This window comes from Petaurus breviceps, unplaced genomic scaffold (assembly GCF_028583685.1).
Source record: "Petaurus breviceps papuanus isolate PSGF00001 unplaced genomic scaffold, PetGlider_PUasm1.0 225, whole genome shotgun sequence".
NCBI lineage: Eukaryota > Metazoa > Chordata > Mammalia > Diprotodontia > Petauridae > Petaurus > Petaurus breviceps.
In genome coordinates, this window is record NW_027185889.1 from 22,008,407 (window position 1) to 22,022,522 (window position 14,116).

Here is a 14,116-nt window from a genome sequence, read left to right on the forward strand (position 1 = left end):
GGAGGTCAGTAGTGGGAGCAAGAAAAGAAACGTCCCAAAGACTCGTTCATGAGCTGCCCCTACTGAGAAGCACTTCTGTGGGTTTTTTGACATTGTCTTGCACTCTGACCGCAGTGGGCCACAGGCACTTGTGCATTCCAGATATTGTCAGAAAGAAATAAAATAGTTGAAAATTACTAAGGCCTAGCAGAGGAACAGCCTTTGGGGTCAGGCAGACCTGTGTTCAGATCCTGCCTCTAACACATACTTTGAGCAAAATATCAGTTAAACATAATCAAAATCTTGTGGAAGTGAATGTTAAAAACTAAAAAAAAAAAATTTATAAAAAAAAAGAATCAAACATCTCAGCACTTGCAGAGAGCTCACCAGGAGTCGCTGAGTTGCCTCACTGGAGGAAGTTTCCATACTGGGAGTTCTACACACTTATGAAAGAACTTTAAGCCCTCTTCCTCCCCCTTTGGAGTCGTTATCACCTCCTTCTCCCCTTCTTTTCCTGACTAACTTAGTGATGAAAGTAATCTTATCTCCCCAAAAAAGAGAGGAATTGGGGGAAGGAAAGAGGAAATGGAGGGAAGAAGGGAAGGATAAGAGATATGTGTAGTGATATGAGCATTGGGTTTGCAACCAAAAGACTTCTGATTCCTGACTTCATCATAGTGATCATAAATCAAAGACTGGAATTGATTCTCAAAGAGCAGCTGGGTGGTACAGTGGATAGAGCCCTGGGCCTGGAATCAGGAAGACCTGAGTTCAGATCCAGCCTCAGACCATGTACTGGCTGTATAGTCACTTCACCCTGCTTGCCTCAGTTTCCTCATCTGTAAAAGAGCTGGAGAAAGAAATGGCAAAGCACTCTAGTATCTCTGCCAAGAAAGCCCCAAATGGTCACAGAGTCAGACACGACTGAAATAACTGAAAAACAACAACGCTGATCTCAGGGGGCTTCTGGTCCAAAGTGAGGAAACTGAAGCTGGCAGTGGGTGACCAAGGGGAGGCTGGATTCAAACCCAAATCTCTTAAGAAAATCTGGTGACCCTTCTACACCCACCACCCCTCTCTACTTCTTAGCTGCTTCTTGTTGGTCACGTTCCATGATCTCTCTGGGTCTCAATTTTCTCATCTATATAATGGGGATAATTATATTGTAAGAAGTAGAATAGGACAGTGTGAAGAGCCCTCATTCTGCAGTCAGAGGAGCTGGATTCAGATCCTGCCTATCAGTTACCTGTAGGTGACTTGTTTGACCTCCCTGAGCCTCAGTTTTCCTCATCAGTAAAATGAAGGGGTTGGGCTAGTTGGTACCAGGGTCCCCTTCTGCTTGAAATCCACGCTCCCTATGATCCCAGCTTGGGCATCTCTGCTCTGTGACCTTGGGAAAATCATTTAATCACTCTGGCCCTCAGTTTCTTATCTGTAAAATGAAGGGGCTAGACTAGATGGCTTTAATGTCCCTCCCAGCTCCTGAGATTTGGGGCTCTGATCCTAAGGTTTCCACCCTACCTACCAGGGGGTCTGCAGGTCATCAGAAGTCTCCGTGAGGTATTATCATCATCATTATTCTCATTATTATAGCAGGTGTTTAATAATTGAGGCCCTTATAGATAAGGGTTAATAGCTTAACACCTTTAGTAGCATAAAACTGCACTAGAACTTTGGGGACACCCTGTGAGCTGTGAGCTTGTATGACCATGAAGGGCATTGACTCCCCATGCCCAACACCACACTCATTTCTCCTGCCAAACCTGGGCGTCAGTGGCAAGAAGGTATTCCCAGGTAACAGGACTGAACTGAGACTGGCAACCGGCTAAATCAAACAAACATTAGAGCTGGATAGAGAGACAAGGGGCATAAAAAGCCAAGCACTAGGAGACAGCCCAGTCCCTGAGGCCTGAGGGCCTGATGTGTGCAGGGAATGGCATGTGGTCTATTTGGATAAGCAGCACGAGGAGCGTGCCAGCTCTGCATGGCCCTGGGGGACATAGGTAGGAACCATGGGCAGAAGCTCCCAGGAGAAAGGAACAAAAAAAACCCCTAAATGTCCCAAAGAGGAGTGAATTGGTTCATGAGATAGTGGACCCATCCTCACTAGAAGTCAGCAAGGTGAGCATAGCTAGAAGAGCCCCTGTATCACAAAGGAGGTCACGTGGTATAATGGAACACACATTCCCTCTGGATTTGAAGGACCCAGGTTAAGATCTTACCTTGGACCCTGGAAAAGGCATTTACTTTTCTGAGCCTTCATTTACTCAACCGCAAAATAAATAGTTTGAAAGAGCTGACTCTCAGGGCTCTTCCTGCTCTAGAATCTATGTTCTGTGAGTTCTCTGAAGCTTAAGTCTCCTCAGATGTTCAATGATGAGGGCTGGATCCGATGGTCTCTAAGTTCCCTTCTTAATCACTGGGCCCTCAGTCTATTATGTTGTAGACAACAGAGTTGAAAGTCTGGAGCAGTAAAGTAAAACTCTCTCCTCATTCTGGGAAGAAGGCAAACTTTACACATGCCCCGTGAATTCTTCCTGAAACAAGATGTTTAACAGCAACCCCATGATGGCCAGCTTAGATCAAATGAGGTGCTGTAACCGCATCAATCCGTGATTTCTGTTTGAATTTGCCACCACTGGTCTTGGCCACCCCCCCCCCCCCCGCTCTCGTTCATGCACTGATGCTGAGTGTGATGCAGACGGTGCTCTCCAAGCCTTCTCTGTTCTTCCCCCTCCATGCAGATCTGTGTGGTGATTGCCGCTGTGTTTGGAATCGTCATTTACCGTGTTGTGACTGTCAGTACTTTTGCTGCCTTCAAGTGGGCTTTAATCAGGAATAACTCTCAGGTTGCAACCACAGGAACAGCAGTGTGCATCAACTTTTGTATCATCATGCTGCTGAACGTGGTAAGGAGGCCGGAGGGGGAGGCTGGGGGAGGGGGTGAACTCAAGGCAGACAGGGCCCTTCTCTTCTGATGTGTGGAGCTGTCTGCTGGGGGTCTGGGCACAGGGGAGCATCACAAGCCACCAGAGAAGCTGTAGTCAATGCTGAGAAAGGGATGTGCAGTAGAGGCTAAAAACCAGAGTTAAAATCTCACTTCAGCCACTTGATAGCTCTATGAGCCTTGAACCTTGGGCCTCACTTACCTTCTGAGGCTGAGTTTCTGTGGTTGTGATGATCAAATGTGAGCATGCATATCAAGCATTTCTGAATCTATATTAATATACTGCTACATTAATGTGAGCTTCTGTTATTATTGTTGTTAAAGGAAGGCTAGCTTACAGGGGAAAGGACTGGCTTTGGGGTCAGAAGAACTGGGTCCATGTCCTGCCTCTGCCACAGAGGGGCTGTGAGATCCAAGACACATCACACCAAGCCCAGCTTCTTCATCTATAAAATGAGGGTAATACTATCACCTGCTTTCCCAGAGTCATAGTAGAGAATCACACGAAACAGTAAAAAAACATGAAAACTTTAATAGCCTTAAACTGTACTGACTTTTCAGACACACAAAGTGTTTTGAACATCTTAAAGAACTATATAAAATGGGAGTTACCATCATCATCCTCATTCTTTTGATGGGATCCCAATAGAAATAGTCCTGGAACAAAGAGCCATCTTGCTATTATACTTGGACATTTAATGTCTTTAAACTCTTGCATGAGCAGATAAAATAATTGCTTTTTATAGCCCAACTCATCTTCTGTGGGCTCACTGAGAATATCCTCAAGCTAACTCCTAAGTTTCTATGTTTCGAAAGTTTTTGTTTCATGTAGTTTAGAGGTGAGGAGTGAGTGACATGGCAACATCTATAGTTTTTATGGATCACGTTTAAGTTCACTGCAGGAAATAGTTCAGTCTGTAACAATGGTCCAGTTTCAATTCAATGTAGTCTCTGAATTCTCTGGGTTATTTTGAAGTCTGTATGACTGTTCTGTATTTTGAGATCTCATATCACAAACAAGAAGTTTATCATCTGTCAAAGAGAATATTCTGAGGTATAATTCTAGTTTCAAGGTCATGCCTTGCTAAGTATTTAAACAGTGCTAGCTTTTAGCAATCTACATCATTACTACTGCTGTTCTACTGCCACTAGCACCATTGCCACAGTCACTACCCCCACCACCAGCACCACCCCTCCTCAGCCTACTACTACAAGTGCTGTATAAATATTAGTTATTATTATGACTACTACTGCTAAATATTGCCATAATGGCAAAGAAAATAGTTGAAACTTCCAAAACAGAAAATGGATTGCAAAAGGATTCACACAATAGCAACTCTCCCCTAAGACTTTTAAAATGTTATTCTTCAATATTGAAATTTTTCTTCTGCAAAATAAGGAAGCCTTTTGAATTATGGAATATCCCTCCCCATACACATGGTTGCTACCCTCTCCCACAGACAATCATACTGTTAATGGGAGTGGAAATGCCCATGGAGGTGACAAGTAGAGAAGGGATGCACACAGAAGGAGGACCTGTAGCCAGGGCAAATCACATTCTTGAGGATGCATCTCAGCTGGTGTTGATGATGCCATCTGCTGATCCTTAATTGCTAAAAGATCTCTTTCCTCCAAAGCAGGGAGGGAGAGTCTATCAACTATTTTAGTTCTTAGCTCAGCTCTTTGTGATTCAGACTACATCGGTAGCCTGTCAGAGAAACCCTCAAGTTCAAATTCGAGTCAACCCAGAGTGTATGAACTTATTTGTATTAATATTTGGTAACTGCATTTCATTGTGATTGGTTTCCCTCTGTGTTTTGTTTTATGCTTTTAAAACAATTCCACGGAGTCCTGAAATTGAAATCTGGAAAACTTTGCTTGAAGTCCTATTTCTCAGTTACTTTTAGATACATGATCATGGGCAAGTCACTTAACTCTCACAGCCTCAGTTCATCATCTGTAAAATGGGCATAATAACACTGACCTCACGGGCTGTTGTGAAGATCAGATGAGATAATAAATGTGAAGGGCCATGTAAATGTTAGCTATCGCAATACTCTGCTGGTTATCGTTACTTTGTTGGTTATTACTGTTCTGCAAAGAGGTCTGTAGTCTTGCCCAGACTACCCAAGAGGGCCAGGACATACAAAAGGCTAAGTGCCCCTAATCTGTTTACTCCTTCAATAAGCACTCATGGAGTGTCTTTTGGATCAGGCTCTGGGATACAGTTACCAATGATGAAACAATCTTTCTTGCAGGAAGCTGACATTCTGGCTTTCAGACTCTTACTTCTGCCCCAGCTGCCATTCCCCAACCTCTGTGCTTTATCTGACTTGAGTCTGGGAAATTCCTTTCAGCTTTTCCCCTTCCCTTAATGCCAATCACTGACCATACAAATAACATCCTGGGAGTGAGCCTAAAAGGCACTACCTGGGACTGGCAGCCTTTGTCCTACTTCCCTGTCAGTCAAGTAGGAGAATTGCTGTCCTCTGAACAAATTACTGTCATTAGAAGTAAACGGATCCTGCTAAAAGAAACACACTTCTTTTAAGCACAAGTACTATTAGCTGTACTCTGGCCTCTTGATCAATGTGCTTTATAATAATAATAATAAAGTTTAAATGGAAGGAAAATTAACTAAATCCCATTTTTTTAAAATTCATAGAATGGATAAGTCCTTGAAAAGTCCTAGGCCAAGTATGAGGCATCTTATGTGCTTCTTCTGGTGATGAGTTTAAGCTTTCTCTAACCTGAATAAACTGAGGGAGAGCAGGCAGGCCACAGCCACAGTCCAGCAGAGACGAGGAGGCTCTGAGGAGCCGTTCTCATGCTTTGTTTGCAGGATATTAGGGAACACTTGGACCAGTCACAGGTTGGGTTTCTTCCCCAATCTATTTAAGAAATCCCACAATAAATTAAATGCTGCAACAGTTGAAAAATACCATTAGAAAGTACTAGGTGGGTGGCTAGATGGCACAGTGAGTAAAGTGCCGGCCCTGGAGTCAGGAGGACCCGAGTTCGGTTCTGGCCTCAGACACTTAACACCCACACACAAAAAAAAAAAAAAACTTGCCGTGTAACCTTGGGCAAGTTACTTAACCACAATTGCCCTCCAAAAGGCAAAAAAAAAAAAAGGACTAGGTATGGGGTGGCTAGGTGGCTCAGTGAATAATAGAGCACCGGCCCTGGAGTCAGGAGGACCTGAGTTCAAATCCAGCCCCAGACACTTAACACAAAACTAGCTGTGTGACTTTGGGCAAGTCACTTAACCCCAATTGCCCTCCAAAAAAAAAAAAAAGAAATTAGAAAGTACTAGGTGTTAGCCATGAGAATATAACCTGAATCCATTGCTGTGAAGGAGGCAACAGGGGCTGGTCCTGAGGTTTCACATCTAGAAAGCTCAGCTCTTAGAGCACTGAGTGGTTCAGAGATAAGGTACCCAGGATCACACAGTCAGCATGTCTCAGAGGCAGGACCTGAACTCAGGCCTTCCTAACTTTGAGGTCAGTTTTCTAATGTGCCACAGTGTCTCTTTTTCTGGGGTGAAGGAATCCAGGGGTTAAATCTAAACACTTCCTCATCAGTTCTAGCAGAATTATTATTCTGTTGGATAATAATAGCACCTGATTCACAGAATAAAAGAATCAATAGAGATTATGTAAACAAAGCTGAAAATGCCTTACATGTTTTAGCTGTTAGGATTATCTTCCCGCTGTGTCCAATCTTCACTGCATCCGACTGTGACGGCATTAATATGTATAGAGTCCGACAACCGTGCTAACAGACCTTTTATTACTGATGGCGCTCTCGCAGAGGTCCTTGGTGCTACAACGTATTTTTATCTGCAAAGGCTTTTGAGACATTTAGAATACACATGGATATGGGAGCAAAGCAGTAGTTGCCGTGGACTCCAAACAGTGGACGTCAGGGAAATCCAGACTGCTGAGTCATAGGATGTGAAATCTGAAACTGGTAGTGACCATGGGGGCCATCTTGTCCAACCCCCTCATTTTACAGATGAGGAAACTGAGGCCTAGGGACATTCAGTAACCTTCCCAGATAGTAAGCATCGGACCAGGTCCTCTGACTCCAAAGCTTCCTGTCATTCTGCCTCGGTATCAATGCTCAGTTTTTAGGTCGTGCAGAATTCAGTTTTCAAGAAACAGGCCTTGCTTCTACTCAAAATGATGTTGTTTTTTTAAGATAAGTGGAGTGCATTTTAGTGTCATTTATTTACCTGTAATTTAGGCATCTGTCATCATATTAAATTGATTAATCCATGTCACAGTGTTCCTAACTGAAAAATACTTGACTTTCACAGTCTTAAAGCAGAATGAGTGGTCTCTCCTTATCATTCCATTATTCAAAAAAATGTCCCTAGAGGGCATTTGAATGAATTGTGTTTTTACTTAACTGACAACATCTAGAGTTGTGAATTTCCATCATCGTGTATATTCTGGGAACCAATAGATGATTAATGCTCCTAACTTTAAGATTCCATGAGACATGCATGACCTGGCCTTTGTTTTAAAACTGCTTAGTTTTGAGATTCCAAAGCAATTTGATTTGGTTCCTTTTGGGGGGAGTATCTTTTCCCTCAAGTTTCATTTAATATTTGAGTGTTCACCAACAAATTTTCTTTGAATTTCTATCACCTTGATAGGAAAAGATAGGAAAGAAAAACTCATAGGCCTTAGGGGTGAACTTGTAATTCTGGACATATAGTAAACTCCTTCAGGGCAGAGATAATATCACCTTTCTCTTTGTGTTCCCAATTCTTAACACAGTGCCTGCCACATTTTAGGTAATCAATGCTTTTGGGGTAATGGAGTCATTGATTGATTGACTTATTGATGGAACAGACCTTAGAAATCATCTGATTCACTGGTATCAAACTCAGATAGAAACAGAAGCTACATATAGACTTAGCATTATCTGTGTTGTATGGTATTCTTATTTGTTAAACATTTTCTAATTAATTTTAATGGTCCTCAGGAGTTTTGACCATTTATGGCTCAGGCCTTGAGTTTGAAACCTTTGTGTTTGAAAGGAGAATTCTTTGGGCTTTCACCAGATTATAGAAGCAGAGCTTAGGACAAAGAGAATTCAAAGGAGTTTATTATAAGTATGTCAAAGTAGCAACATGTTGAGGGATTGGTCAGTGGAGATTAGCAATGGCTTGGAAATTGAGCCACCTTTTAGGGATAACTTTTGTAATGAGGTAAAGACAATTCATATGGGTCCACATTAGCAAAAGAGGTTGGGCCATTGTACCTCCTTTCCTCCCCCAGGTAGGAGTACATGATACTTTCCAGATACAAAGAGGTAGAGAGGGAGTGATTTGACTACTCTACAAATACTGGGGGACTGGGTAGTGTCTCTCCCCAACACTGATTGACAAAAAGATCTGGGAACAATAGGTCACTGAGTCAGCATCATTTTCTTTTTTTTCCATTTTTCAAATGCTTTATTAACTTCTGATTTACATCATTCATTTCTGCCAGATTTTGAGTTACAAATTTTCTTCCTGTTTTTCCCCTACCCACCGGCCCAAAATAGCAGTCCCATAGGATATCCCCTCCTCCAATCTGCTCTCTACCATATTTTCTCCCATACCCCTTCCAACTTTTCCAGTGGATCTCTATGCCCCAGTGCCTGTATAGCTTATTTCCCAATTACATGTAAAATAGTACTAATAATAGTATGTGTATATATATATATATATACATATATATATATATATATATATTTAAACATTTGATTTTTAAAACTTTGAATTCCAGATTCATTCCCTTCCTCCCTTGTCACCCACCCTTACTGGGAAGATAAGCAATTTAGTATAGGTTGTATGTGTATAGCTATGCAAAACAATAACATAGTAGATATATTGCAAAAGACTGACTGTATTTCCCTCCCTCCTATCCCACCTCCCACTTTTTCTATTCTCTACTTTGATCCCTTCCCTTTTCAAAAGTGGGTGCTTCCAATTTCCCTCCCCCCCAGCCTGTCCCCCCTTCCATCATCCCCCTTCTCATCCCCTTCCCCTCAACTCTCTTTTAGGGTGAGATACCCTATTTAGTGTGTATTTCATTCCCTCCTCAAGCCAAATTCAATGAGAATAAGGTTGACCCATTCCCTTTTGCCTTCCTATTCTTCTCCTCCATTGTAACCATTTTCCCTTGCCTCTTCTTTATGAGATAGTTTACCCCATTCTGTCTCTCCCCATCTCCTCTCATTATATTCCTCTCTCACCTCTTAATTTCACCTTTTAAGTATCATCCCTTCCTATTAAATTGGTCCTGTGCCCTCTATCTTTGTATACCTATAGACATATATACACACATTCACATATGTATTCATATGCCCATATACCCTCCTATATAGACATATATATTTCTATTCCCTTCAACTATTTTCATACTGAGAAAAGTTTCATCAGTTAAAATTATTGTTTTTCTTATGATTTCTTTTCCCTGTTTACCTTCTCATGCTTCTCTTGCTTCTTGTATCTGAATGTCAAATTTTCTATTCAACTCTGGTTTTTTCAGCAAGAATGTTTGAATATTCCACTGAATGACCATATTTCCCCCTGAAACATGATACTCAGTTTTGCTGGGTAGGTGATTCTTGGTTTTAATCCCAGTTCCCTTGACCTCCGGAATATCATATGCCAGGCCCTTCGATCCCTCAGTGTAGAAGCTGCCAGATCCTGTGTTATCCTGATTGTGTTTCCACAATATTCAAATTGTTTCTTCCTGGCTGCTTGTAATATTCTCTCCTTAATCAGCATCATTTTCAATATCTGATTCACCCCACTTTCCTTGTTTGCTGATGAGGAAACAGGTCTAGGATAAAGGAGTCACTAGAAATAGTTGCTAACAGAGAAAATAAATACCCTCCATTTTTGTGCTTAATATTCATACTTTTCCTTAAATCCCTCCTTAATCACACTTGTAGTAAATGATGTCTCCTACCATGAAACTTCTATGAATAGCCCTTACTGACTGAACCAGTTACAAAGCACTTATGTACTTAAAGTGTAATCTGATTTTCTCTGCATGTCTTTTCTCTCCAAATGGATCAGAAGATCTTGGGCTGGCAGCAACCACAGACTCATAAAAGCTCAGAAACTTTAAAGGGCATCTAGGCCAACCCAAAACTGAAAAAAAAAATCTCCTTTAGAACATCAAAAAACATGCATTTATTGAGCTCCTGCTGTGTGCCAGACACTGGGGAAATTCAAAGACAAAAGCAAGGCAATCCCTGTCTTTAAGGAGCTTAGAGGTCTCCCCTCTATCAAGAGATAAAAATGTCTTATATAAACATATGCAGAATGAATATACTGATACATGTTCCTATTCTTACTATACGCCCATCATTATTAGTTCATATCTACCCCAGTCTTTAACAGGAATCCAAGAATTTCTAAGAATTCCTCACTAAATGTTTATTAAGCACCTACTATGTGCCAGGCCCTTTCCTAAGTGCTGGGGATACAAAAAGAGGCAAAATACAGTTCCTGCTCTCAAGGACCTTATAATGCAATTTAGTGAGAATCACTTTGGACCACTCAAGGGCCATTTAACATTAACTCAGTAATAGTCTACTCTTTCTATAGAACAACCATGTGCCTGACCTACTATCAGTTAGATATGAATTTTTATTATCTTTTCAGTTGTAGGAATGAATCAGAGATGCACTACCCCAAGACTCTCAGTTTCTCCCTAAGGCCATCCATTTGCAAGATGGTCCCAAGATATGAACCCTTGCCCTAAAGGAGAAATCTAATTCCATGGCACAATAAACCCTCAATAAATGTTGGCTGATATTTATACTGTGCCCAAGAACTGAGGCATGCATGACCTGATCTATGTTTTTATGGGTAAAGGTGTTCCCAGTGAGAAAACTCCCTCTACTAATGTAGACTGGCCCCACAGGGCTATTTATAGTCTTAGGGAGTTGCCTCAGAACACTGGGAGTTAAGCAGTTTGTCCAGAGTCAGTATGTATGAGGGGCAGGATGTGAACCCAGGTCTCCCTGAGCCTGAGGCTTGATTTCTGTGACTACACCACAACACTTCATGGTCCTGAGAAACTGTCGTGTATCCAGGGGAAATAGCAGCTAATCTCCACAGGCTGCTGACCCCCTAAAAAAGGAGCCCAGAAGGCATGGAGCTTGTTGACAGCAAACTTGCCCACCTCTCCAGGGTCCCTTCTAGAACATGGCTGCCACAAAAGCGAATGGAGGGGGCTTTCCAGTTTGGATTGCTGGGTCGCTTGTTTCTCTCTGCCTTTGGGGGTCTGTGCACTTCACCTTCTGAACGGGAAACTGTTTTTCTCCTTGTTTTGCAGTTATATGAAAAAGTCGCTCTTCTTCTGACAAATTTAGGTAAGTTGCAGTGTTTTCTTTCAAGACACTCAAATACCATAGGGGCGAAGGATGAAGGTGCATGTGTTTAGAAACAGCCAATTTCTGAATTGGCCTAAGATGGGGAACTTTTGACTGACTGATTTTTAAGTTTTATTTGATGCCTTTTATTTGCACATCGTAGTCATCTGATCTCTTCCCAATCCCCCTCCCCTCCCCCATTAAACTCCTCTTTGTAAAGAGAAGAAAGAGCTGAGCAAAACCAGCCACCACAGTGGCTGCATCTGAATGAATATGGCTCCACCCCCTGGGCCTCCACTCCTCAACCAAGAGGAAGGAAGAATGCTTTATCATCTTTTGTTTGGGCTTCATATCGGAACCATTACCACGGATGCTCTTTGGAAGTTATTGTGGAGAAAGAAATGCAGGGGTGGTTTGTTTGTTTGTTTTTTCTTTCCTTTTAGGGGGTTGATTAACCTGAGGCCCATTAATTTATTTTAAAATATTTTAATAACTATTGCAATATAATTGGTTTTTTTTTTTTTATAATTCTATGTCTTCTACTTTATGCGTTTAAAAACATCATTCTAAGAAGGAATCCATAGGCTTTGCTGTCAAAAGGGTCCATAACAGTAAAAAGGTTAAGAATCCTTTCTATAGAGAATGCAGTAAGGATGAGTACCTGTGCCTATCCGATTACAACAAATTCCCCTGGCTGGAAAATATTCTTGTCATCTCTGTAATCAACAGATTGCCTGGAGTCTCAGAGTATTTATGAATTTTATTTGTAATCTGTATTTTTAAGCTTTCTAAGCTTCTCAGAAAAAGGACACCATGTGGAACTGAGTCCTTCACCTGAAACTAAAACCCTCAGGGAGGGCAGCTAGGTGGTGATGCGTTGAAGGACTTGGGTTCAAATCCTACCTCTATGTGAATTTGGGCAAGTCACACAACCTCCTCAGAAATCAGCTTCCTCATCAGGAAAATGAGAGCATTGGACTAGATGATTCTGGTCCTTTTTTGTTCTAGATCTTTCATAGGAATCCAAGAACTTCTGATAATAAGAGGTCCTGGGCTCAAATCCCACCTCCTTAGAACTCAGTTTCTTCATCTATAAGGTAAAAGCATTGAATTCTAGATGGCTCTAAGGTCCTTTCCACAGTTGTATGATCCTAAATAATTTTACCTCCCTGAGCCTCAGTTTCTTCATTTTAAGAAAAAAAATGGGGGGGGGGGGGCGGCCAGGTAGCACAGCAAGTAAGAGCACCAGCTCCAGTGTTGAGAAGACCTGGAGATCGAATCCTGAGCTCAGACACTTAGCACCCACCCAGAAACACCTGGCTATGTAACCTTGAGCAAGTTACTTAACCCTAATTGCTTAGGGGCGGCCAGGTGGCTCAGCGAGTAAGAGCACCGGCTCCAGTCCACCGGCTCCAGTGTTGGGACGACCTGGCGATCGAATCCCGGGCTCAGACACTCAGCACCACACCCAGAAATAACTGGCTGTGTAACCTTGAGCAAGTTACTTAACCCCAATTGCTTAAAAAGAAAAAAAAAATGGGAAGGTTGGACTGGTGGCCTCTGAGGCCCCTTCCAGTTTTGCACCCCTGATCCTGTGACCTTAAATGTTGGGATTCTTTGCCAGCAGCCATATAAACCTAAAATGATCTCACTCACACAGTGCCTTACACATGGTAGGGACATAAAAATGCTTTTTGAGTTGAATTAAGTTTGTATTTAGGTTGTATTTTAACAAGAAACAAAATTTAAATAGCAAGACATTTTTATTTTTTAAAAAAACACCCATTCTAGAGTGAGCAAAATTTCCATTTGCTCATTGACCAGAAGACTTGCTCCAGAGCCACTAGACTTGAGTTCAAGGCTTGCCTCTGCTGCCTGCCACCCATGTGACCTTCAGAAAAGTCACGTAACCTCCGTTGGGCTCAGTTTCTTCATCAGAAAAGTGAGGGAGCTGGACCAGATAGCCTGTTGTTGAATGACTGACCAGTCAATTTTGTAGTCTCTTCCAGTTCTTGTTCCTAAGACCCCATGTCATTACTTTACAATTCATGCAGAATTTACTGAATTTTCTGGTATATCACATGCTCAGGTGGTTGTTAATGAAGGGTGGAAGTAAGCTTGTCACCATGAATCCCTCCAAAACCATGACCTATGACAAAGTGAAACCGTCCATCCAGGTGAACTCTGCGGAGTCCACAAAGCAGTGGGAATGAGCTGAGGGCCAGTGAGGAATGGAGTACAAACGTTTAACGCGTCTTCAAGATGCAAAGAAGGCTCCGGTTTTATTACGCAAGCTGTTAGTCACTAAATTTATAGACACAGTCACTCACAACTGACCCATGTTGGTTTATTTCCATATGCAGCTTTCCCAGTGAGAAATGCTCATTGATTTTTTGCCATTAAAATATGTACAGCCCCAATTAGAAATAACATGGATAGAAAATCCAAAATGGAACAACCATCCACCTGTATCAGCAAAGGGATTAGACTTTCAATCACAGGGCCTGGGATTATGTCTGAATTCTACACTTTACTATCCATGTAACCCAAAGCAAGTCAGTTGCCCTCAGGGCCTCATTTTTTATTTATAAAATGGGCACAAAACTCATGAGGAAATTGTGTCTGTAAAGAGTTGTGTCACAGTAAAGCACACCCATCCCAGAGAATGCCATTTCCTTCAAAACTCATCTCTAGACCACCTGTATGCATGAGGCCTTTCCTGATTTCTCTCTGCTAGTGCCTAGCCTCAAAAAAAAATTACCTTGTATATATTTTGTATATTTATGTGTATGTATATATGTG

The 14,116-nt window shown here is 41.8% G+C and overlaps 1 protein-coding gene across 1 annotated transcript in view; it reads left to right on the forward strand.

Annotated features, from left to right (window-relative positions):
• The window catches only part of ANO4 (anoctamin 4), a 211,318-nt gene that overhangs the window by 156,891 nt on the left and 40,311 nt on the right, over positions 1 to 14,116 (forward strand). The window contains exons 15-16 of the mRNA XM_069095226.1: positions 2,724 to 2,888; positions 11,278 to 11,314. Coding sequence (XP_068951327.1) covers positions 2,724 to 2,888; positions 11,278 to 11,314 — 202 coding nt within the window. The remainder of the gene's footprint in view (positions 1 to 2,723; positions 2,889 to 11,277; positions 11,315 to 14,116) is intronic.